The 27,181-nt window shown below is 33.4% G+C and overlaps 1 protein-coding gene across 4 annotated transcripts in view; it reads left to right on the top strand.

Annotated features, from left to right (window-relative positions):
- Mi-2 (chromodomain-helicase-DNA-binding protein Mi-2 homolog) overlaps positions 1–27,181 on the top strand; it is a 692,327-nt gene that overhangs the window by 90,498 nt on the left and 574,648 nt on the right. For all 4 annotated transcript variants that reach the window (XM_090390662.1, XM_090390660.1, XM_090390659.1 and 1 more), the window contains exons 3-4: positions 4,611–4,700; positions 20,526–20,805. In XM_090390662.1, the coding sequence (XP_090246788.1) occupies positions 4,611–4,700; positions 20,526–20,805 (370 nt within the window). The remainder of the gene's footprint in view (positions 1–4,610; positions 4,701–20,525; positions 20,806–27,181) is intronic.

The following is a 27,181-nucleotide window of genomic DNA, read 5'->3' as shown; positions in this document are numbered from 1 at the left end:
TTGGAGTGATGAGACCAAAATCTCCCTGGTTGGTAGTGATGGCATAAAATACATAAGGAGAAGAATCAGAGAAGATTTGCATCCTGATTGCATTACACCTACCGTGAAACACCCACTTAGTATTATGATCTGGGATTGTGACATCAAAAGGTGTGTGCAGAATTTGCATGATTAATGGGAATATAAATGCCCAAAAATACATAAATGAAATACTTGAGCCCAAACTGAATCTTTCTGCATGTGATCTTTTCCAAGATAATGAAGCATTTATATTTCAACAGGATTCAGCTCTATGTCATGTTGCTGCTGTGTGCAAAAAGTGGTTTCAAGATAATCATATTCCACTGCTGGAATGGCCTGGGAATAGCCCAGAACTTAACCCAGTCGAAAATCTATGGCACCGGCTAAAGAAACTTGTTAGTCAGAAGCAACCCACCAATAAAACCCAATTAATAGAAGCAATAATACAATCTTGGTTTCACATTATAAGAGCTGCAGAACTTAATAAATTTGGTTCACTCCATGGGAAGGCATTGTAAGGCCGTAATTAATGCTAAAGGTTACCCAACTATGTATTAACTCACATTGTGAGAATTTTTGTATATTTCATTTTTTTCTGTGTTTCAATTTTCTTCTTTATAATTGCTGTTCTAATAAAAAATCCTTCATAAATGTTATTGCATTACATTCTTGATTAAATTAACTTTCCATTGATATATAATTTTATGGTATTACACCAAAAAAAAAAAGGTTTTATGAGCATCACCCTCAAAAATACTCTTTTTCCAAAAGGTTTCCACAATTTTGGCCAGTAGTGTACATATAGATGTAAATATGAATATTGATACAAAAATGTAAACATAAATTTAACATAAATGTTAATCAATTATTTATAAGCTATATGTAATATATGCAGTGTATATAATGGAGCATGTAGGGTTAATTAATAGTAACCCTATCCTTTTCTTCCCATTGGAGGAAAACACACAGAGGAAAAAAATTCAAAATTGGCAGATATCTATTGCATCCCACTTCTCACCATTGCTCTGCCTAGAAACATAGTATCATTAAATTCCCTAAAGACGTGTGTTATCTGGTGACAATAACAAAAAGGAACAAGAAATGGATTACTTATGAGAGATTCTTGTAAATAATGTGTGTAAGCTCTAAAAGTTATGAATAACATCCTATAACAAACGCCTAACAATTCCACAAACATGCAAGAAAAGATAAATGAGTGCACAGTCACTTGACGATACATCTGTAAAACATCACAGATAAAATAGCTAATGTGTCGAGATAGCACAACCTCAAAAGGTTGTTTTCACAATGCTGTCACCACCAAAGCAACCTTATCCTGCTTTCAAGAGTTGAGTATATATAAAACGTGGTATATGTTATGTGTGGTAGGGAGAAATAGTCAAGAGGGATTTAATATCACTGAGAACCATATAAGTACTCCTTCAGTGTCTATAAGTCTTTTTATTAGGTCAATATAAGCCACATGCAAGCACCTGCCACCTATTGCAAAAAAGTAAAGATAACATAACAAAGCCCCACAGTTGCAGAGAGCATTCTAGTTATAGCCAATGGCATTCTCAGCCAGCACCCAGCACCAATAAATCCAGTGAAGTCGTCAAATGTTGCAGCTGTAGAATAGATGTCACAGACACTTAAAAAGGTATTTTATGTGATTTTTGTTGCCATTGGTTGCATGATCACTGCATAAAACTTGGGGAATTGGCATATAAACTCCACATGAATATGAATCGGCCTCTTTTCAGTGAAATAGTTCCTAAACTTAGGAAAATACATTGAAAGCTTGGAGCAGCACCTTATTGCTATTGGCAAAACTATCTTTCCCAAAATCAAATCAATTGAAGCCAAGCCAGAACAGATCCACAATCAATGCCTCGATGAAAAATCACCAGCCAGCTCTGTAGCCTCATCATGCTACAGTGTACAACTCAATTGAGGCAAAAAACAAAAAAAGTATGTCATTATCCTAAACTTTCACACTGAAAATGACAAAATGCTGAAGGATGACATCAAATCAACCAAAAAATCTGGTTTTGATTCCAGAAAAATCACCAAATGCTACTGCTTCAGACCCACAAACAAAAGGGACTGATGGAACTTCTTTGTGAACTAATGAAAATAACCTGTGACACTCACACTGGCAAGCACATTAGAACTAATGGCTGTGAACAACCTCAAAGTCACTTCTCCCTAATCGTATAGACTAGCTCAGTCTGACCTTATCTTCTGCATATGAACAAGTATCATCTTCCAGCTGTTGGAAAAGTTATCTTTTCCAACAGCTGGAAGAAAATTACAAGGTGACAGTGAAACATTGAACATCAACTACAAAAGCTGAATACTAGTGCAGAAATTGAGCACTTCATTAGGGAATGAAGCAAAGTTGACCAAATGGTCACCATGTATGGCGACCATTTGGTCAACAACAAACTTTACAGAAACTTTTAGATCTACTTCAACAATGTATATGTGTTCTCAGCTCCAACCTCAACAGTGTTCACTTTCATTTCCAGTTTGCAAAATCCTACCTGCTTTTCTTGATAGAAACCCAAATTTCATTCTCTTCAAGCACTATCCATTTCAACTTTTCCAAGTATCTTCTTTCCAGCTCATTGAGGTGGTGGTGGGAGGTTGTACTTTTACTGAAAATGTCCCTACCTCACTTTGTCAAATTCATATGCTGTCTCTGTCAATGCCATCAACCATTCTGAACTTTTTTTGACTTCTTCTCCTTAAATATTGATTTCCTTCAGTCCAACTTTTCAAACTGTGTTCATCTTCCTTGGTGATTTTAATGTTGACGTACCAAATGGCTTTTCTTTTCCATCTGTGTAGACCAAGCAGGTATTTAGCATCACAAATGACCATACACAAATTGTTTGTATGTCTGCTAAAGCACTAGATAACTAACCATTCTCCAAACACTCTGGACCTCTTTCTCACTAGTAATTCTTCCAAGTATACTGTGAAGGTTGTATTGCCCTTAGGTAATTCAGATCTCACCCTTGTGCTTATCTCTCCTCCCACCAAGCAACCCTCATTGCCATTCCCAACCAAGAGTTGTATTATAAGAATTCCAAGTGGAATGACCAATGAGACTTCTATGCCTCATTCTCTTGGTTGGATCATTTGTCTTTGGTCTTCTGACCCAAGCTTATGCAATGAAAGCCTTACTGAAGTAATCCTCTCCAACATGAAAGCATATTTTCCCTATTTATGCTAAATTCCTATTACTTAAATAAGTCTTGGTTCTCAGAAATATGTGCCAAGGCTGTAAAAATGAAGAACCAAGCATACCAAAACTGGCAATAATCAAGAACTCCTCCTTGCATCATCACCCTCACTACTTGACCCAAGCCCAAAACAACTTAAAACAATGTGAAAACTGATTTCCGAAGAGCCAAAAGCAGGAAACTTGCATCAAATGGCTGTTGTGTCTTTTGGTTTCATGCCAAAGCAGTTGGCTATAACTGCTACTGTACCCAGATTAGTCTGTTGCATCATCACCCACAGAAAAAACCAGTCTCTTGGCATTATACTTCTCCTAAAATACATATATAAATGATTTTGGTAAGTGCCCCCCAAACCATTAAAAACACTCAATGCCTTCTCTGACATCAGAAAGTGATGATGTCGGAGGAGGCATTGAGTGTTTTTAATGGTTTGGGGCACTTATCAAAATCATCTATGTTGTATTTTGTCCAGAATACTGTCCAAATTATATACCAAAAACTCCCATGTCCCTGATGGCATTCTTCCAGTTATTGAAGATTTGTGCTCCAGAGTAGACCTGTTCTTTATTGCCTCTTTATGGTTTGTTACTCTACTAGTATCTACCTTGCACTCTGGAAATTAGCCCATGTCCATCTTATTCCCAAGGATGATAAATCCTTACCATCACACTACTGCCCAATATCTCTCACTTCAAATCATCTCAAAAGTAATGGAGATCAACACTAGACTCCTATACTACCTTGAAGGTACTCTGCTAATAAATGAAATTTACCTTGGAGTTCACCATTACAAATCAACAGGGAATCTGCCCACATGTCACCTACTACGGAAAAATACCTTGAAAAAGTTTAACAAATCCCAAGTGTTGCACTTGACATCTCCAAGTCTTTCAACTAGGTCTGGTGCAATGGTATATTAAGTAAGGTCCCTTAATTTGATCTGTCCCATGATAATGGAGTTGCCAGTTTTCTCACTGGATGCATCACAATACAGTTGTGTTCATTAGTGGAATTTACTGATGTTTTAAAGGAGAAGTGGACATAATACCACTGACTTTCTTTCAGAAAGTATAGAATCTGGAAAATGCATTGAAGCAGTTATAGTAAAAGGCAGGAAATTATATTATTAATTTAAATCAATGAAGACGTTTTATTTATACCTGCTTATGTTTCTTGACTTTTGATAGGATACTATTTAATACTGAAGCCTAATAAGTACTTTTTTTTTTTTTTTTTTGCAGTGAGGTGCTAATTTTAGAACCACAAGATATTTTTAATATTATACATGTATGTTTGTGGAGTTTCATTAGTTATTATTATTTGCTATATATTTTACAGGATAGTGACAGTAATCTGGTTGGACAGTCAGATAATGACAGTGATTACCTTGTGGAAAGTAAAAGGCCTAAAAAGTCAAAACTTGAAAAGGTATAGAAATTGTTTTTCTTTTTTAGGAATAGGAATAATAACATATAAAATATGTTGCAAGATTTCCAGTGGAATGTCTTCTCTTTATTTATTACAATATTAAACTTTTCTCTAATAGGAATAAAATAACAAAGGCTAGTCATGTAATGCACAAATGTTGTCTGCTAAATGATGAATGTCAGGACTTGTATGATAACATTTAGTGCACTTCTGCATGGTGAATTTATATATATTTGTCACGTTACATCTTACCATCATTCTTTCCATGTTGTTGAATACATTTTGGTAAAAGTCATTATCTGGATCTTTAAGCCTTTGCTCTTATCTTAGAAATGAGACTTTTATCACAGTCGATGGGATTATCTATGCAGATGATACTTACTAATTAAAACCTACCAAATAAAAAATAATTGCCTCCAAGTTCAGGCTATATGCAGCCTAAGAGTCCAACCACTTCATGTAATATCGCTTATGAAAGATTTGTGGATCAAATTTTTGTCTAAGAGAATAAAGTTTATTCAAAATGTAAATTATTACATCTGATGTTTCAGCCTCTGTCTTTGAGATGTCTTCAACTTCAGAATATATATATATATATATATATATATATATATACACACACACACACACACATACATACATATATACAGGAAAGTGGTTTATATTAAATTTCCTTGAAAAGTTATGTTTAGTATTCTCAGTCTGATAAGTGATTTACGTGTGCTACTTAATCATATCGATGAATTATATGTACAGGTATCCCTCGATGTTACCATGTATATCAAAATCGTGTTAATCAAATATAATCATCAGTGGTGAAAATTTGTTTTATATGGTACACTTTTAGAAAAGATAAAAAAAATGAATGTAAACAAATGTTTAATAAATGCTTGTACCTACATTAGTTACTGTAATTTTTTATCAAAAAAAGTTATCAAGAGTCATTTGAACAGTTTTAGTTTTTTTCTTATCAGCATAAATTCTATGATAAGCAAAATGACTCTCTAGATGCGACAAACAAGCATTCTTCAGTTAACATCTGGATCCATATCCATTACTTGCTGCTTAAGTGATTCTAAACTGCAAATTCCATCTAGTTCTTTGATTGTTATCTCCTTTGGAACTCCATCTCACATTTCATTTGTTCTTTATCTTCATGTGTGTGTTGTTGTAACTGTCTTGATCAATGACAATGATCAAGAAGATCATTGTCATTGAAATCTTTTGAATTTGATTCCAATAATTCTTTAACATCTTCTGCATCAACACCATCAAAACCAAGGTCTTCACAAATTGCAATGATTTCTTCAACCACATTGTTCACAGGATTTTGAAACTCACCTAAGTCATTAGTGCATTCTGCCAAAAGGTTTTTTCAAACAGTTCTCATGCAGCTAGAAGACTTACTCCCACGAGACATGAATGTTTTCAATTGCGTGTTTAATGTTAAAATTTTTCCAAAATTCTTGGAGCATAATCGCTGTTGTTTCTCCTGCCTTTGAGAATGTCTTTTTAAGAAAATAGGCTTTGAAAGTTGCAATGATGCCCATGTCCATGGATTGTAGCAATGATGTCGTATTTGGTGGAAAAAATAAAACTTTCACATTCTCACACATATGATTAAGAGAATTTGGATGATCAGGTGCATTATCTAAAAGCAAAAGAGCTTTGCAAGCTAAGTTATTTCTCTTGCAATAAGCTTCAACTGCCAGACAAAAACAAGACTTCAACCAATCTTTGAATAGGCTTTGGGTAACCTAAGCCTTCTGATTTCCACCAAATTACAGGTAAAGATTTCTTGTTACATCATTTTAAAGCCCTTGAGTTCTGAGTTCAATAGACAAACAATGGTTTCAGTTTAAAATCTCCATTAGCATTTCCTCCAAGCATGACAGTTGAGCAATCTTTTGATACTTTATAACCAGGCTGTGCTGCTTCTTTTTTTGATATAAAAGTTCCAGATGACATTTTTTTCCAATATAGGCCAGTTTCATCTACATTAAAAATTTGGCGGTAATTTTAATTATTTTCTTTGATAATTTTCTGCAGCTCAGCAGGGAACGTATATGCAGCATCTTCATCGGCACTTGCAGCTTCACCTGTTATTTTCACATTCTTTATTTAGTCCAGCCCTAGATTTAAAATTTTGAAGCCAGCCTTTGCTAGCTGCGAATTTTGAATTGTCTTTTTTATATTTAGTCTCTTTAAGTCTTGACAAAAGGCTTAGAGCTTTGGCTGTGATATAGGCACTAATTGGAATTTCCTTTTGATTCCAGCCAAATAATCAACAGATCTTATAGCACTTCATTTATGTGTACATTGCATACTTGCAGATGTAGATGCAACTTTACTTGCTCCAATTCTCATCAGCTTTGGATAAAATAGTCTGTATTGTAGACTCATTAAAACTAAATTCGCTTGAAATCTTACTTTTACTTTTACCATGTTTAAATCTTTTAATTATATCAAGTTTTGTATCTCTAAAGTAATTACTTTCCTCTTCTTTTTTTCACTTAACGACCCGGTTGTGGGATTGCTCTTATTCTTTGACGTGATTAATAGGCTGTAAAATTTATGAAGAATGTAATTTGCAAATACAGAATAACATTTGGAACTTGTAATATACCCACTGTTAATGCTGGCAGTGAAGTAACTGGCTGACTCTCAGGTTCTGGGAGTGCTGCTGTATGGAAGGAATGACGTCATCATGCTCACAATTTTCTTTCTCTTGGCCGGGAAACACTCCTTGAGGCTTGCATTTTTTTTGCATGGCAAATTTAAAGGCACGTATATAAAGGGATTATCGCAATTAATTTTACTGCATTATTCAAATCCCTCATGAAGAAAGGGATACCTGTATTTACAATCAGATTACAGCTTCCACATTTCAGTCCTTCTGTACAACAGTGCCCTTTGGATGGAAAAACTTCCAGTTCAAATCCCACATAAGATGAAAAGAAGGTTTGTAAATGCTTTAATTTCAGTTGAAAAAGAAGTACCATGGTCCTTTCCCCTTCCCAGAAACTCAGGTTTTCATCCTGCAAAATAGGCATACTTGCTGAAGCGTACAAGCAGTTGACAGATATAATACAGTATGTAGATAATCTTAACTACCCTATCAGATCATTAATTTAGATTTCAAGAAACAAAATTCCTTTGCCATGACAGATCATTAAACTTAACACTTAGGTTTAATCTCATTTCATCTTATCTTGTTAAGACAGCTACTGGTGTCATATTGTAAAAATATTCAGAATTTTAAATTATGATTATTAAGGTTCACTCTGATTGGTGCTATGACTTTTTTACTGTTTCTTTCAAAATCCAAAAAAATCACTGACTCAAGACCAAATACAAAAATATACACATTTAATAAAACAAAAACAATATATATACACTTCAAACAAAATTACATAACTAACTACAAAATTAATTGGATCCAAGACCTTTTAAAATAAACTTACACTTAAGAGATCACCCATTTTCTAACTCATTCTATTACAGATTTGTTTAACATATACTTCATCACATCCACTTGTTTACACAATAACAAAATGTTCCTAACCAGTTTCTCTGTTAAGGCCCTTTTCCGAAGATATAAGATTCTCTTCTTCTTTTTCACAGGATCCATTCTCATCACTCTCATATAGCACACATTAATTCTTCCTGACTAAATTCCATCTCCTTTACCAGTAGAAATAACAGTTAGATCCAGCGTCCTTAGATAGATGAAATTTTCCAATCAGCATTTCCTCGAACATTCCTTTAGAACATCAATAGCAATATCTTCTTTTATTTACTAATACTTATTGACAGGCTTAACTCCTCCACTTTAAAAACTTGCAGTTATACTATTAATTTTTCTCTGATTGTCACATAAAAAAAAAAACTTAATTTCCTCAAAATCCAAATATATGCTGGCCTGTGTTCTCTTTTCTTCTGGAACGCTCTCTTGTTTTCTCCTTTGTCAGCTGCCAGTCACCTATCAAACTCCTCAGTGAGCATGCGCACTTCATGAAAGTGGCAAGCAAGAAGTTAGGTGTAATGGCTGACGTCTCGTCTCTGTTAGCGTTGCGAAAATGTCTTCATAAAACACAACACTTAATAATTTTAAATTTCTAAAAGTAACACAACTATCCAAATCCAGTAAGTACATGAATTTTTTAAATGCTTTACATTTCATTTTGACAAAATAACATCAATAACATGCACATCGCAAGTGCTGACAATGCATGTTATGAAACCAAAACTAATAAACGTACTAACATAAACAATTTGTAAAAATATTCAGAATTTTAAATTATGATTATTTTTACATTGGTTTCATCTTTCTCTGAAAAAAAATTTTTTTTTTTAATTTTTAAATATTTAACCTATATTTAACAAAACTTTTAATGCTTATCCCTAGATCTTAAATAATAACGTGATTCTTGCTTATCATTATTTACAATCTCTGAATCACTAGTTTCAGAATCATCTGATACCTGAGATAATTCGGAATTTCATCATCGTCATCATCAAATTCCTGACATGTACCCTCGAGGGATGTACAGGATATGACAGTACTACATGAAAAATTTACATCATTACTAACTTCCTATCTACAATTTTCCTCCAAATCAGTCTGTTACTTAAAGACTCCAACATTATCAGATCTTATATTTCTATCGTCTGAGGCACTTTCTACCGTATCAATCCACCTATATCTTGGTCTTCCTGTGGTTCGTTTTCCTGCCAACCTGGCAGAGAACACTTGTTTTGCTAATCTTTCCTCGCCATTCTTTAAGTGACCACAACATCTGTAATTAGCTCTGCTAACGCATTCCTGGATGCTGACAATATCTAGTTCTTTCCTAATATCCTCGTTTTTAATATGATATTGCCACTGATGCCATCTGTTCACGCCTCTAATCTTTTTCAGGACTCTCATATCTGCAGTCTCTAGTCTTTGGTCAAGTGTTTTACTTCTGACCCAGCTCTCAGATCCATAAGTTAAAACTGGTTTGAACACTGTCTTGTATACAGCTAATTTAGTGTTCCTAAGATTCCTGTTGAAGACGTGAGGAATTTGATGATCTTCCTCTGCCATAGCCAAGTTAGCCGGTCTTGGGTGCGGGCAGTAGAATTTTTTCCAATATCTGGCGTTTTTCATCGAGCAAGCAGGCAAACTGTCCCCATGAACATATGCTACTACAACGAAAAATGTATCCCCCCCCCCAGCGGCAGGCTAGGCAACAGGTCGTTTGGGAGTGGTATTAACAAGAAGTCGCATCTAAGTAACACGTGGACCCTGCATAGGAAGCAGGAATAATGCGTAGTGAAAGAAGAAGAGGTATTTTCACATTCCTCTGGTTTATTTAACTCTAAGTTAACTAATCTATGATATTCTGCTATTATTTCATCCATGTTAGAGTCTATTTGATTACCTTCACTCTTATGTTCTATATTATCTGAATTATATACTCTGGGGTTTTTGAAATTTTTTGCATTTAGGTTTTGTTTTACCCGAACTTCATTTTCTCCATTGCAGTGTATTTGAAATATGAATTGTGAGTGAGATGCACAATTAGTACTAGGAAAACAACCCTCATCTTTCAATAGTTCATTCATATTGTGTCCTACTGTAATGAAATTTCTACTCCCTAAAAAGTACCTTTTTAACCTATCAGAGTGTACACTTATAATTTTACTAGGATTTTTGACATCTTGAATCCTAAAATTCACAGGAGAAAATTGGTCTGGAATTCTATATGGACCTGGAGCTTTCCTATCAAATTTTCCAACCCTTTTTTATACTAGATTTATCATCTAACAATACTAAATCTTCTAATGCAAATGACTTATACTTTCTAAAACATTTACTATACTGTCTAGTTTTCTGCGAACTTAATTTACTTATTTCACCTACTAATCTGTGAGTAGTGGAAAATTTATCTACTACTATTTCCAGATACTCATTTATGTCATTGTATCCTGTTTTAGGAATGACTGAAACAAGTTCATTAGGAAAGATTGGATCAAAGCCATATAAAGCAAAAGATGGTTTTTCTTTGATAGCAGAATGAAAAGCAGATCTGCATGCAAATAATGCTTGAGAAAGATATATGTCCCAATCATTCATTTTAGTGTTTGTCAGATTGGAAGGTATTTGCTTGATATTTTTATTCAGCCTTTCACACAAACCATTACACTGTGGGTGGTAAGGTGTAGTAAAAATATTCCTAACATTGAGTAATTTACATAATTGTAAATAACAGTTCAGTTGTAAAATTTGCTCCTTGATCTGAAAGTAAGGGTCTGAGGAGTTCCATATCTACAAATTATCATATTCAAGAACTTTCTTGTAATAGTCTTTGTAGTTTGATCCTTCATTGAGACTGCTTCAGGAAATCTAGTTAGCATATCTATGGATACTAGAATATACTTATTGCCTTTTTTAGTAGTTGGCAGTGGACCTACTACATCAATAGCAACAGCCTGAAAAGGTCTAGTTGGGATTGGAAATCCCAACTAGACCTTTCAAATGGAAATGGTTGTAGTGGAGCTTTTCCTCTGAAAGGGGATCTTATTTAGCACTTATGGCATGATTTGACATATGTGATTATGTCACTCTTCATACCTTTTCAGATGTAACGATCCTTTATTCTTTCCCAAGCTCTAGAAAATCCTTGGTGTCCTGCCAAATCAGAATAATGGAAATTGTACATAATCCAAGGAATCATTTGAGTTGGTGCGCCAATATTTTCACTTTCAACCTTCCTTCTTCCATTTGTCTAGATAAGAGTAATCCACCTTTATCTAAATATAAGTTTTCCAGGTTTAAAAATGTATCCAGTTGAGTTTCACCCTTCAATACTGCTTCATAAATGGTTTTGAGTATGGGATCATCTTTCTGAGCTTGGACAATCTCATCCTTTTCCCAAATTTGTGAACTAGGTTCCTTATTCTTTAGAGTCTCAATATTAAACACTTAATCATTATCATCAGCATGTTTCAAAACTTCAGGAGACTGCTCTAATTTCCATTGTCACCTGATGTCCTGTCCAAACAGCATTCTAGTCCACACAAGGACACTGTACCATCAACAAAATGACATGCAAAAGCATGACGTTTCAAAAAATAAATTCCAAATATTACTTATACATTTGGATTAGAGGATTCTGGAAGAACTATTAATGGATGACAAACTTTCAAAGGAAAACAAGGAATTGAAATAAAAGCATTTATTTGCTTATCAGCTGAAATTTCTGATTCAAATATACCCTTTAATTTAATTGGATAACTTAAAACTGAAATATCATTTGGAATTTGAGATTTAATTTGGTTGAACAAACTATAAGAAATGAGTGAAATATGCACACCTGTGTCGAGTAAGATTTCACAAGGCACATTTTCGATAAATCCTTGTAGAACTGTCAAGGGATTATCTCTATTAGCATAAGCAGCTAATGATACATCAAACTCTCGTTTAGGGTTGGAGCTGTCTTTGGCTTTACCCATGTCTGATGAGTAGTTTGACATTTCTGTCCTTGCTAGTATGATATTGGAATAATAATTATTTCCAGATTTTCCTTTATTCTCAGATTTCTTATATTGAAAACAAGATTTATCCTTAACATAATAACAGTATTTAGCAAAATGACATCTAAAGCATTTTGGAGCATATCTCCTTTGAGATGTTTTATTCCTGTCAATACCATTAGATTTACAAAAGAAAGATTGATTATCTGTAGGATTCTTGGATATTGTTAAATCAGATATCATCTTAAACAGAAGTTCCCATCCTTTTACTGTTGGTATCTGTTGTCTTTCTATTTCTTCACTAAGAAATGTTTTCAGTTCCTCTAATTTTCCCAAATCATGTGACTGTACCTTGGACTCAGATCTGTAACATCAGTGAAATTCACAGAAATTTCTTTAGACCGTTTCTTTTTCTTAACACCTTTTAATTTTTGAAACTTTCCTTCTCTCACTTTATCTGTAGCCACAGTGTTAGGAGAATAAGTTTCATTATACTGAAAAGAATTTACCTGTTTATTATTTGTGGAATAAAATATATCTCTAAATCTCTCTTCTTTTTCCCTAACAAGTTGAAAATACTGTTCAAGATTTTTATCCTTTTTCTTGTATGCTGTTTCTTTCAAATTATCTTTACGACCAAGCCTGAATTGATTAAACAGCAACCATTCTAAAGAGGCTCTCTCTTCAGATGAAACATTAAATTTATGAGCAATGCTCCAAAGTCTGTGGTAATACTCTGAAACAAACTCCCTATTACCTTGGATGTACTGATGAATTTTCCAAATGTTAGGCCCTAATTCTCTTACACTTGAAAATTCTGATATTAGCAAACTTTTAAACGTTGCATAACTATCAGTGTCTCTCATTACAGGGGATGTGTTTAAGAATGTTTTGGCTTTGCCCAATAATTTATTATGAAGTATAATTAACAAATGAAAATCTGACCATTTTCCTAAATCTCTACTTTTTTCTGCATATTTAAAAAATGTTTCTACGCTTTCACTACTATCTCTTGAGAAAGAAGGTATTACTAAAGTTGGATTAATTAACTTAAAAAATTCCTCATCTTTAACTAAAGAATCTTCACAACTAGAATTACTATCTCCTGTAGCCATTTTACTTGAGTCGAGATTTACTTTCTGGAGTCTAAAATAAAGTTAAATCACAACCAATCCTGTAAGTCGACTGCGCCATTTGTTTGTTATGAGATTTTTATTATTTAATCTCTGTTTGACTGCACTGTTTGTTTAGATAGGATAATATTATTAATTTTTATTCAATCTATCCTCAGTTTTATGAGATTTTCTCTATAACAATTATTTCTATTTCCAAGTGTATTTATATATGCACAAGGGTTCACTCTGATTGGTGCAATGACTTTTTTACTGTTTCTTTCAGAATCCAAAAAAATCACTGACTCAAGACCAAATACAAAAATATACACATTTAATAAAACAAAAACAATATATATACATTTCAAACAAAATTACATAACTAACTACAAAATTAATTGGATCCAAGGCCTTTTAAAATAAACTTACACTTAAAAGATCATCCATTTTTAACTCATTCTATTACTGATTTGTTTAACATATACTTCATCACATCCACTAGACTAAACACTTTGTTTACACAATAACAAAATGTTCCTAGCCAGTTTCTCTGTTAAGGCCCTTTTCCGAAGATATAACATTCTCTTCTTCTTTTCATAAGATTCCTTTCTCATTACTCTCGTGTAGCACACATTAATTCTTCCTGACTGAAGTAAGATATTTTGAATTTACCAAAGTATAATTACTCTCGCTTCATGCAATTCAATTTTGTTAATTTTTGTACCAGCAAAAAAGTTTCTTATACTGCTTTACTAAGTTGCTAAATTCCATCTCCTTTTCCAGTAGAAATAAGTTAGATCCGGTGGCCTTAGATAGATGAAATTTTCCAATCAGTGTTTCGTCGAACATTTCTTTAGAACGTCAATAGCAATATCTTCTTTTATTTACCAATACTTATTGACAGTCTTAACTTCTCCACTTTAAAAACTTGCAGTTCTACGATTCCCTTTTCAGAATGTACTATTAATTTTTCTCTGACTGTCACATAAAAAAAACCTAATTTCCTCAGAACCCAAAGATACTGGCCTGTGTTCTCTTTTCTTCCCAAATGCTCTCTTGTTTTCTCTGTTACCATGATACCGAATGCTCTCTCTGTCAGCTGCCAATCACCCATCGAACTCCTTGGCGAGCATGCGCACTCCATGAAAGTGGCAAGCAAGAAGTTAAGTATAATGGCTGACGTCTCATCTCCGTTAGCATTACAAACATAAAACACAACACTTAATAATTTTCAACCACAATAAAATTTTTGAAAGTAACACAACTATCCAAATACAGTAAGTACATAAATTTTTTAAATGCTTTATATTTCATTTTGATAAAATAACATCAATAACTGGCACATCGCAAGTGCCAACAATGCGTGTTATGAAACTAAAAGTAATAAACATACTAACATAAACAATTTGTAAAAATATTCAGAATTTTAAATTATCATTATTTTTTACAATATTACTGTTGTTGAAATCCTAAATGTATTGTAATTGAATGTGGAACCTAGAGTCCTAATTTCAAAAATTTTTTGGGTAGCCTTGTGGATTAGCCTCTCATGCATTTACCAAGATGGATTTACAGTAATTCAACCAAGACATGACAATAGATATGTTCTGATTGAAGTTGAAACTTTTAGTTTGTGTGTGTTTTGGAAATTTTGTGACTAGCCTTATTGACTGACCTATTAGGCAATCCTGAAGATGAACTTATAGTAATTCAAAGCAAATTAATGAGAATAGACTGAAAGTAGTGAGTTGAGAACTGGAAGTGAAGGACAATTTTATACAGTACTGATTTTTTGTTTTCTGTTTTTTAAAAGAATCTGTTACCAACAAGCATTATTATCAGAGCTTGAACACTTAGTAACAAAGTTATTTAGAACACGCTCGTGTTCACTGAAGTATATAGTTGAACTTAGTTTCCTAGTAATATATACTAATGAGCAGTGCTTTATTTGTGGTGGTATGCAATGGTATGGTGTACTGACACCTTTATTAACAGTGACACATGACATATGGATGTGGTATGATTTTAATTTTCAACTTTTCTTACTAGCAAAGAATGTATATCAGCACCTGTTGTTCTACACACACAAAAAGCACTGCTGATGGATATCCTTACTTAGTCTTGTTTAAGAGATACTTGGATCATGAGAGATTTCTTCAATTAACATGAAAAAAAAAACAACAACATAAGGGACGAGTAATACTATTTATTTACGGCCATATATTTCAGCCTGAATATTACAGGCCATCATCAGTGGCGACAATAGTTAATTACAAAGTAGAACGAGAACAGTGGATTGATTTGAACAAGAAAGAGCCTTGTGATGTTATACACAAAACAGCACAAGAGTATAACTGAGAAAATGTTGCAATATTCATAATTCATTAGCTATTTAAAGAAAAATGAATTGAAAAAGATTGAAAAAAATTATTAAACAAAAAATTTGATGTGTGATTAAGTCTTAGATAGAGAGGCAGTCATTATAAGTTTGGATGGTAAAGTAAGGCCTTATCGCTTTTTTTTAAACAAGTGTTCAAATTTATACTGACATCAATGAAGCAAGAGCGTTTCGGACTATGATGTTATGGTCTGTATTATTCCATGCTGTGCAGTGCCAAATTTTTCAGATTTACTGTTGCTAATGTAAGATTGGTGTCCTTGTATTCTTTTTTCTATAGTGATCCAATGATGACAATCACAAGGAACTTTGTAGACACTAAGAATAGCTACAGGAGACGTTTATCTTTTGAAGATGGAAACTGTGCTGATAATTTGTTGATAAGAAGTAAAGTAACCACTAAATTATGTTTCTTAAGAATTCTGGAAATGTGTTCTGAGATGCCAGAAATATAAGGAATTGGAACTCTGCATACTGTTTTTTTTTTTTTTTTTTTTTTTTTTTCCCGAACTAGGATTATAAGAATTAATAAGCTGTTGCATGGTCCTTTCTGAGAAGCCATTGAGTTTCATATATCATTCGATATTTAAGAGTTCTTGCTGTAAGAGTTAAGACAAGGGTGTCTTTTAAGTGTTTTAAATAAAAGTTAGCAAATGCAGGGAGAGTGAATGTCCCATTGCAGTTCCTTCAGCTTGAATGTAAAAATTGTAAAAAACCTGTAAAAACTGAAATATTTTATTTGTTGTATTGGTTCTCTATTGAGAATGCAGCTGAAGTTTTCTACGTTCCTGCTTTATTTTCGTGGTTTTGGTGTTAATGTTGATTAAGAATTCTGGATGGTTTGCAGAATTGCTGGGAATGCAATCCCCTGGATATTTTTTACTTTTACTCTCTTAGCATATTTCATTTAATACTTTTTAAAAGTAATTATGTAAATAACCAGAATAACCTTATCAGATCTTCACCTTTCTCAGTGATTTATTTCATCATGCTCTTTTTTTTCCATTCCAGTAGCCTCCAAAACATTTTCTCACCTTTTGCGATATTTATTATTATATGAGCATCTCCATGTAGTTTGAATACTCATTGCAAGTATCCTGTAACAACTATTCACACAATAACTGTCAAATTTCTCCTTGAACTCGTGCTCTCTCATGCATGTCCTTGATAACCACACTCAATCACTATTTCCAGGATATCTTTTTGTAATGTGTTGAAATATTTCTTCTGCATCAATCTTTTAGGATATCTGTACTGAAATTCAGATATCCCACAAGTTTAAAATATATTAAATGAATTAAAGTTAGAAATTAGTAATAAGGTATTTTGTAAAGCTGCTAAATGTTTGTATGTGCAGAAGCAAAAAGAATGTTATTGAATGTTGCTAGGCATTCAACTGTCTATGGAGTAGGATGTGGTTTTTCTGTGTCTTCAATATACGAGTGGTCTGAAAAGTTCTTGGCCTTGACTATAGATGGCAACGCTATCGGCAAGATTTTTTTTTTCTAAGTTGGTACATCTGTCATAAGCAACCATGTGAAATTGCAAGTCATTCTATCAAGTAGTTTGTTTAATACAGCTGTCTGAAGCAAAAGTGTTGTCTGTATCCCTTGAAATGGATAAAATTGAGTATCGTACGGTTATAAAATTCTTTGTACAAGAATTTTTAATTCCAAAAGAAATTCATTTGAAGTTCATAAAAGTTTAATGGCACTCTTCTCCTTCATTTTCGAAAATTAAGAAATGGGCTACCGAGTTTAAAAGTGGCTTTACCGGCCTTGAACGTGATCCATGTGAAGGACGTTCAAAAAGTGTAACAACATCAGTAATCATTGATCAAGTGCACGATATATATTGGATGACTGGCGAGTCCAAGTGCATGAAATTGCTGAGATTATAGGCATTTGAAAAGAACATGTAGCATATATTTTGCATGAAGAATTGCAACTGAAAAAAGCTTTGTGCAAGATGGGTGTCGCACTTGCTCACAGCGGATCAATAACACACTTACATGAAAATCTCTGAACAGAGCTTGAAGCGATTTAACAAGAATAAAACTGATTTTTTGCGTCGATTTATTACTATGGATGAGACTTGGATTCACTATTACACACCAGAATCCAAATAGCAGTCAAAACAGTGGACAGAAGCCTATTGTTCAGTGCCAAAGAAGACAAAATCGGTTCCATCAGCAAGAAAGGTTATGGCATTGGTGTTTTAGGATGCTAAAGGCATTTTGTTTATTAATTATCTTGAAAAGGGTAAAACAATAACCAGGAAATATTATTCTGATCTTTTAACCAGACTGGACGAAAAAATTCATGAGAAAGACCCGGTTTGCAGAAGAAAAAAATCATCTTTCATCAGGATAATGCACCTGCCCACAAAGGTGTTTTAGCAATGGGAAAATTAAATCTGCACTATGAATTGTTGGAACATCCACCTTATTCCCTAGATTTGGGTTCCTCTGACTTCTATCTCTTCCCAAAATTAAAACTCTTCCTCGTTGGTCAGCATTTTTCTTCAAATCAAGAGGTGGTTACAGTAGAGGGGTATTTTGCAGATCTTACCGAGAACCACTACAGGGACAGGATAATGGCACATCGCTAGAATAAATGTATTAGTCTTAAAGGAGATTATGTTGAAAAATAAAAATAATTTTTGAAATTATAAATTTGTTTTTTCATTGTTAGGCTGAGAACTTTTCAGACCACCCTCATATAAAGACTGGACAGAAATTAGAACAAAAGTTAGAAACAGAAGACTAAGAGAGGATATCCTCGTATAAAGAGATAAATGCAAAGTTTTTAGATGTTATTAATCCACATAGGATTTAATTCAGTTGAAACTGAAAGTAACTTTATTGGTTGCCAGTTAATATAGAAATGGACCCAGCAAAGTTATGTTTAGGATTCTCAGTCTGATAAGTAATTTCTAACAGTGGATACAGTTTTAGTTAATCTTCAGAAGCTTTCATATAGAAGGCAGAGTTGTTCTGAAATGTTGAAACTGTGATAATGTTTTTAGAAGAATGTTGAGACTTTCATGTAGAAAGTTAATTCATTCTAAAATGATATAGTTTTAGTAGTTTATTCATTGGGGTTTGCTGTTACTTTCATATAAAAAGTTGGTTATAGAAGTGCATTGGATGACTCAGGATATATTTTCTTCAGAGTTGTGATTTTAACATTCAAGAAGAATTTGTCTTATGTTGGTGTCATATAGAGAGTATCTTTGATTTTTGTTAGTGTTTCTCCTGTGTCTTTCTCAAAAAGAAATGAAAGTTCTCTAGGATGCAAGCGACTAAGCTTCCAGGAATTTTATCCAGAAAGAATAACTGTTGGTTTACGTATTGGAAGAAAGTTGTGCACATCAGTGTTGTTGTAAATTAAAGAATACACTAGTATTTGCATAGTAGTTAAGTAGTTGATTTAATGTTGTATATATTTGTGTTAATTGTAGATTAAAGATTTTTATTTTGGTTAAAAAGTGTGTGAAGACTCAATCTCTTAATGGGTTAATAGGTCAGTTTAAAGATGTTTAGATTACTTGTGAGATATCCTGGGATACGAACCTGTGTGCCAGGTTAATTGGGAGATTAATTTCGGTGTTTTCTTTTTGTTTTGAATTTAAGAGTTTTTATGAGTAAGTAAAATACACACACACAAACTCTTAGTAACTTATGTTTCTCTCATATCTTCTCTTTTCTGCTCTGTTTATCAACTAAAATTTTTAATCCACAAATCTTCAGTCTGTTTTTCATAGAGAGCATGAAGAGATCTGTTTTTCATCTTGGCACTCTCTGGATCCTCTTGACCACATATTCATACCTTAGAAACCCAGGAGACCAGATCTGTGTATAGTAGTTTCAGATGTGGCCTTATCAAAGCTTTATAAAGAGATATAATAACTTCCTTATCTCTATTTGTCACTGTGTTTTTTTAGCAATCAGGTAATCCTATGAGCTATTTTGCAGCATGCCCTCTTAGTGTTATCATTTCCTGTCATTAATGTACAGATTGAAGCAGCTAAAGTCCAGAGCCTGTGACATTCTACCTTCTCCTTGATTCTACTCCTATGCAACTTTTTAATATCTGGATATCTGTTCATTCAACCATCCTGTTATCCATGTCACCAGCATATTCCTGCTTAATGATGTTATTCATTGATTTAATTTTCACCACATTCAGTTTCACCAGATCTTAAAATAGACTTCTTTTGACTAATCTAATAGAAAAAGCATATCAAAACAAATGGGAAACAAGTCATTCTACCAGAGAATTACTGCCAAGCATTGGATGCAGCTGTGCCTTCATCAGCTCTGTTGATCCTGTGCATAATAAAATATTGTGTACAAAGAAAAAATTTCTTAATATAATTATCTACATAGTTGAACAGGCAAGCTTAAGCACAAGTGGAACTCTTGTACAAAATGCAAGTTGGGAAATTTAACAACTGCCATCACAATTTCCATTATTTTTAGCTTTTGTAAAGATGTTGACTTTGATAAATGACAGGATAATATTAATTATTATGTTATTTTGGAAGGGGGGAGAGACATTGTTCCTAAAGTGTGATACAAATTTTCTATACTGCTACTAGTTTAGCAATCAATCATAAAGATTTAGAAGCACAAAATTCATCTAGTATATGAAATAATGACCATGAGTTTTTTTTTTTAATATAAAGATTCATAACTATTTATGAATTTTATCTTTCTGTCTTTTTATATAATGATGAACAATTTTCCATCTGTATCCAAATGAATACATAGAATACTGTTTTAAATTTCAGCCACAGAAGAGTTCAGCAGAAATATGTACAGAATTTGGTCTTCAGGATGTTGAATTAATCTATTCAGAACCTGATTACCAGAACCTAACTAATTATAAACTATTTTCTCAACATATTCGTCCTATCATAGCAAAAGCTAATCCAAAAATAGCAATTTCTAAGATGGTAACCCTTATATCAGCAAAATGGCGAGAGTTTTTAGAGAATAATCCAAACCAAGAAGCTATTCAGGAAGATGAAGATAAAATGTTTGTACCAAAGGCTAAGGTTTCCAAAGAAGGTAATTTTTTCTTTCCCTTTTTCCATTCTGTATTCATATTGTTGCATATAATGGAGATTATTTATTGATAGTTTAGTCTTTATACTCCTCACATTGAATAACAGAGATATACAGGAAGGAATGAAGTATTGACTACATTTTTGAACTTATTGCAAGAATACACATCAATCTGTTATTTATTGCAACATGCAGTTCTCTGAGTAGCAGGAAGTTACTTTCTCACACTATTCTGAGATGAAACTTTCACGATTCTTCATAATGTAAATTAACTGTTCATTCGAAGAAGGATCTTACAAGTGTAGTAAGGAAGAACTACACTTGATTATTGAATTTGACATATTAAAAGGCTGGGATGTTTGTGATTTTTTTTCATTTTATAATTAAATGGTTTATAGAAATGAACACAACACCAAAGGAACAGAATCATATTGCTTATTCATTAGTTGCTAATATTTCACTGAATTTTAAGCAGCAACACTTAGATACTTGTCACTCCACACAAAAGTACTCAGTAATTGTGAAAACATTTCAAATAGCAATGGGAGAGAGAGGGGGGGGGGAAACAACAACTAATATCTTATCAAGTCATCTTTTAAGGTGAGTTCAGGAAGTTTATTCACAGCTCTTATGTTTGAGGTTGTCTTAAAATGACTGCCTCCCAAATTTTTTGTAAATTAATGCAGCCATACTCTTTGAGGTTATGTGAGTTTCATAGCTGCTGCTGACTTTAAATAAAAATACTCCTTATTGTTGTGACTTCTTTGCAGCACTATAATTTTCTTTGGGATTCCTAAGTGTGGTTTTACTAGATTTTATATTAAATTTATAGTACATTAGTACAGTAGGTGGGATGATATTATTTTATTGCATTATATTTTTACAGTCTGGAGACCAAACATGGAACTTTCTCAAAACACTTCAGGCCTCCAATATGTGGTGTAGTGGTCTTACATTGAGCAGCATTGAATCCCAGTTACTGTAATTTTTTTTTTTTTGGCCTCGTTTCCAATTTTCTTAATTTGTTATTGATGATGGAGTTATTTTCTGTCCAAAATATTTCATTTTTATTAGCAATAAACTGTGTTTGTTTTTTGTTCTCGGTATAGACAGTCTGGGAAAATTGTAGCAGTTGTCAGTATAACATGCTAAAGTGTAAGATTGTGAACTTTAGAGCAAAAAATCTTTCCAACTATGTATTACATTTACAGAACTGGATGGCAGGAAATTGGCAAAGCTAGGAAGTTTGGGGATGATGGCAGACAGGATGGCAATCAGAGAGCATATTTTGCAATATGCTCTCTGATTGGAGTTCAGAGAGCATATTGCAAAAATGGATAAAATAAAATAATAAAAACCTAGTCAGAAAATAAATAAAATCTGACAAGAAATTATCTTCTTGCTTTTAATCCTTTACCCAGAGATGAGCAATAATGCGCAGTCGCTTCCTTCCTCTCAGGTATGTATATGCCACCCATTATGGGAATAGACACTACCTAGAACAGATTTGATCTTTATCGAGGTACATTTTAATCAAAAAAGTTCCTGGATTCCCCTCTCCATTCTAGTGCCACCTCCAATCTAGGAGGTTGCCTATCATGATGTAACTCGTGGTTAACTACAGGCATTATGACATGCAGTGAGGACATTATCTCTTCCACTCATTGTCATAAGTATTCATGGCTGTAAATCAGTATGTGCTCATGGGGCCGGTTTGCCCATTCTGAGGGATGAAAATCCAAGTTTCCAGGCAAAAAAAAAAAAAAACCTACCTTCATATGAGACTGGCTAACTCACCTTTAGTTGAAAGAGAACCAGATAAGTTTCTCATGTCATGGATGGGAATCGAACCCAGGTCTTTCTGACCAAAAGGTTTCGTCTATACCAACTGAGCTGTGGAGGCTTGGGGTTTCAGTAACTGCAATTAAATTATGAGTGATCCAGGATCACTCAAACCTTAGACTCCCACATCAGGATATTGAATCTCTGCATTAGTTCTGCCAGGTACTGTGCTGAACCTCAATTCTCTTCAGCATTAGGCAAAAACCCACCATGCACTGAATTTTGGCTTCAATCACCAGCAGAGAAGTCTTCCAACATGGTGCAGTTGGGTTTATGCTAGCAGGAGCTGGCTTGCCTCTTAGGACATTTGCCTGCTATATGAGTTTCAGAAATGGTTAAATCAGTAGAAGCTAGCTAACTGATGCAGTTCTCTTGGTAAAACATATTTGTAAAAAGTTGTTTTTTCTGCTGGGTCAGAAAGTAAATTGTATGACAAGAAATTATTTTTTTGCATTTGGTTGAAAGGCAGAAAAGAGATTTTAATGGAAATTTATGTTTAAAAAAAATAGGATTTATAGAGTCAGGGCCAAATTTATGGTTGATCACCCCTAAGCTATAACTTTTAAAGAGGTTTCTATACTGAATAAATTTTAGGTTATCTATACTGAGACTCGTGTAATGTGAGGCCCTAATATATAACCAGCTGATGCATAAATCCAGCCCTGCATAAAGTAGATCTGTGGCTAGGTGAGTGATGAGATGACAGGTCCTTTTTCAGCATGATTGGATGAGAGAGAGAACATAAGGTCAATCCTGGTAGTTGTCAGAGTGTAACTATCAAGGGCATGAAGTTGTTTTCGCTTTAAGAGTGGTTGCCAAAGACAGTCATGATTGCTCTGCCATTAAATAAGTCTAAAGAGAGGTATGATAGTGTAGTGTATGAATAATGATCAGTGTGTGGACCTCCTGAAATAAGACTTCAGATCCTCGTATAATAAAGTACCTGTAATCAGAGCTCCAGAAATACAGCTTAACCTCCCTACTGGCGAGGTGGATGAAATAGTGAGTCAAATTGCACTTCTTATCCATGTTATTCAATATTAAGAATCATATCCAGATTTAACTGGACGTCTATAGAAGACGTCATGGTCAATTGGAGGGTTGAATCTACTAGCCACAAACAATTTTTACTTGCCCAATGTATTGGTCTACTTTATATGAATATTGTTGTAAGTGATGTCTTCAAAAACTAAAATGTTATGATGACAAAACACAGTAATACATTCTTTAATTTTCATTATACTGAAATATACTTTCTTTTAACGTGGATTTATAAAATGTATACCACAACATTGCTTATCACAACTCCTAGGGGTTCAAGTTCATAATGAAGGGTTTGAATTTATATAAATTATCCATAAAAAATTAATAGGTAAAACAAATAAAATTCACAAAAGCAAGAAAGTAGGTGACGCTTAGTGTAGCTGACTTACTTTGCAGAATGTATTCAGTCACATGACTGGATTTTTGATCTTTGTAAGATAATTGTAATTTCTGCTATGTTAAATTTTTAAGCATTTAAAGCCAATTCATGTTGTGAGCTGCTAAATTAAGCTTAAGACTATACTATATTACAAAGCCTTACCTACTGTAATTAAGAGGTAAATAGTGTAGGAAGAATAAGAAGTACAAATAAGATGAAAAGCCAAACAGCTATTTTTTCTGGCGAAGTTAATTAAATTAAGGGATAAAAATCCCTTATTATTTTACAGCCAGCATGCGAGATTCGCCGATAGTTCTTCGGCACGAAACTCTTAGATCGTAGTTTTCGATATTAGAGTTTCGCATACTGGCTGTAAAATAATAATGGATTTTTATCCTCTTAATTTAAGAAGTACAAATGTTCCACAGTATTTGATTAGATTGCACCAATTTTAATTTTTATAATTACTGGTTTATTTTGTCAGTGAAATTATATTCTGAGAAAAGTACAATTATTTTTTTAAATAATAGATTGTCTACTACATATGTTGTGCATACTGTATATATGAACACATTGATTTTATTAAAAATGTATTTATGATAACTGTAATTTAAATAAATATTTTCATGATATGAAAAACTTACTTGTTTTGTGATGAAAAACTTTCATGTTTACTCACACATTTCAAGTGTGTGAGATTTGCTGTTTTCAAGTAAAGTGACTTAATTTTCTTGCTTCATGACTGAAACGAAAACCATAAGTGTGACGCATAGTGGATCATGTGTGGAGTAAAAAAGAATATTGCAATAATGTTGAGAGAGAGAAATGAGGGGATTTTTGGAACTCCACAGTGGATGTTTGTAAAGTCATTCATATAGAAAGAAAAACGTTTAAAAGTTATCAACTGTTTATGTTTATGACAGCTGTCTTGTCATAACAATTATGACAGGACAGCTGTTGAGGGCAAAAGATATGGCAAGTTGAGTGGTTATTTAAAAGGAAATGCTGTAGTGCTCACATTAAGGATTTCAGATCCAGAAGTTTTTATTATTATTATTATCATTATTCTTATTTCTAACTCTAGAAATAAAACTGCTTCAATAAATTCGATGGCACAACTTGTGATTAATAATTAACAGTGAATGAAATGATGTTTTACAATTAAAAATAGAAGTGCAAATTATGCAAAGAAAATAATATATTTTGAAAGCTTTTAGACTGAGGCGAAAAATTGACTTGTCACTTGCCTGTGACAAGTCAATTTTGACAGATAACAGTTATGACAGGACAGCTGTTGAGGGAAAGATATGGCAAGTTGAGTGGTTATTTAAAAGGAAATGCTGTAGTGCTCACATTAAGGATTTCCGATCCAGAAGTTTTTGTTATTATTGTTATTATCATTATTCTTATTTCTAACTCTAGAAATAAAACTGTTTCAATAAATTCGATGGCACAACTTGTGATTAATAATTAACAGTGGATGAAATGATGTTTTACAATTAAAAATAGAAGTGCAAATTATGCAAAAAAAATAATATATTTTGAAAGCTTTTAGACTGAGGCGAAAAATTGACTTGTCACTTGCCTGTGGTGAGCAGATTTCGCCTGTAACCATTCTTGGATGACATATACTCTATGGCAGAGGTTATCCTGTTGGAAGTATACAGTATATGCAGGATAAATGGTTGCCACAAATGTCTATACAGTAGATGCTATAGTGAACCTCAAGACCTTAGACATAGTTTGTTAAGTTCATGGTTCACTATAGTGAATTTAGGGAAAAAATACTGACCTTATTCCATTCCCTTGAAACAGATAAAATGATTGGAAGGAGAACAAAATGGCTGGAAAACAGAACAAAGGAAATGGCAGGAAATTGTACATTGATGACAGAACACAAAGAATTGACAAGAAACATACATAATGCACACTAAAAAAAATGGTAACACGAAAAGTACAAATGCAAACAATGGGGTGGGGGGGGCTGAAGGAAGAATTAGATAAGTATGGATTAATAAAAATGAAAAGTAATGAGCCTAGAGATTGACTTCTGAGTTGGAATTGTGTGTGTATGTGTGTGAGAGAGAGGGGGGGGTGTCTTTGAAACAGGTTCTCTGGCAGTTTCCCCCCAGTTGAATTTTCCGAGTATGGTTCTGATTTAGTAGCAAGATGCTGTATTTAAATCCTGATTAATAAAGTGATAAAAGCTAATCAATTGACCATTCATCATCGAAATTGTTACGTCTCGTATCTACTAGGATAGCAAAGATTCTATCTGATAAATCAACAAGATAGAGTGATCATTTTGATGCATTGCAGTTAGGTGATTTTACAAAATTAACGATTAAATTTCAAAATATTACATTAGTGTAAATTCGTGTTAATGAACTAAATATGTGTGATCTGTACTGCTAAAATCAAAAATAACCTGAGAACTTTCAGGGGTCAAATCTTATAAAGAGGAAGGAGACACTGGTGATGAACATTGTATAAAAAAGGGTATAAAATTGATACTGTTCTTCCTTTCACGAATCTGGACCAGGTGGTCTGTTTCGGATCAGGCATAGCATTTCATCAGTCTATCTATGTTTCTTTGGCCTTTTGGTTTGTTGTTAATCATCTTCCTGGGTATTCTCTCATATGCCATTTATTTTTTATGTTCTCTGCAACTGTAAATTAAAAAAATATTCCACAATATATAGTATTTCTTTAATTTGAAGTTTAAGTAAAAGTTATGAAATTTGTTTGAGTAACAGCTTGTTTTGTGTTTGAAAGACTTTTTTTTTATCTGTAAGATAAAAAAAAATTCTAAATTTCTGATTCAGAAATTTTGAGTTTTTGATCTAAAATTTTGATTTTAATGGTTGGCCAAGTGTTTTGTATATCTGTTCTCTAACCAACAGGCTGCGGGTTCTAATCTTGCCATGGACATAGATACTTATGAATGTCTTTAGATGGGAGATGGATCTCATTGCCTGGTGTGAGACCACTGCCTTGCTTACTGGAAACCTGAGGTAGCTTGAAAAAGTTCCATGCTTGGTCTCTAGAGCAGGGTTTCTGGACCTGATAAAAAAATAAAATCAATAAAAACAGGGGAAAAAAAATCCTTAAACC

Source organism: Typopeltis vanoorti, chromosome 3 (assembly GCF_054136105.1).
Source record: "Typopeltis vanoorti isolate ZY-2024b chromosome 3, IOZ_Tvanoo_1.0, whole genome shotgun sequence".
Classification (NCBI taxonomy): domain Eukaryota; kingdom Metazoa; phylum Arthropoda; class Arachnida; order Uropygi; family Thelyphonidae; genus Typopeltis; species Typopeltis vanoorti.
This window is presented reverse-complemented; position numbering and strand designations above follow the sequence as displayed.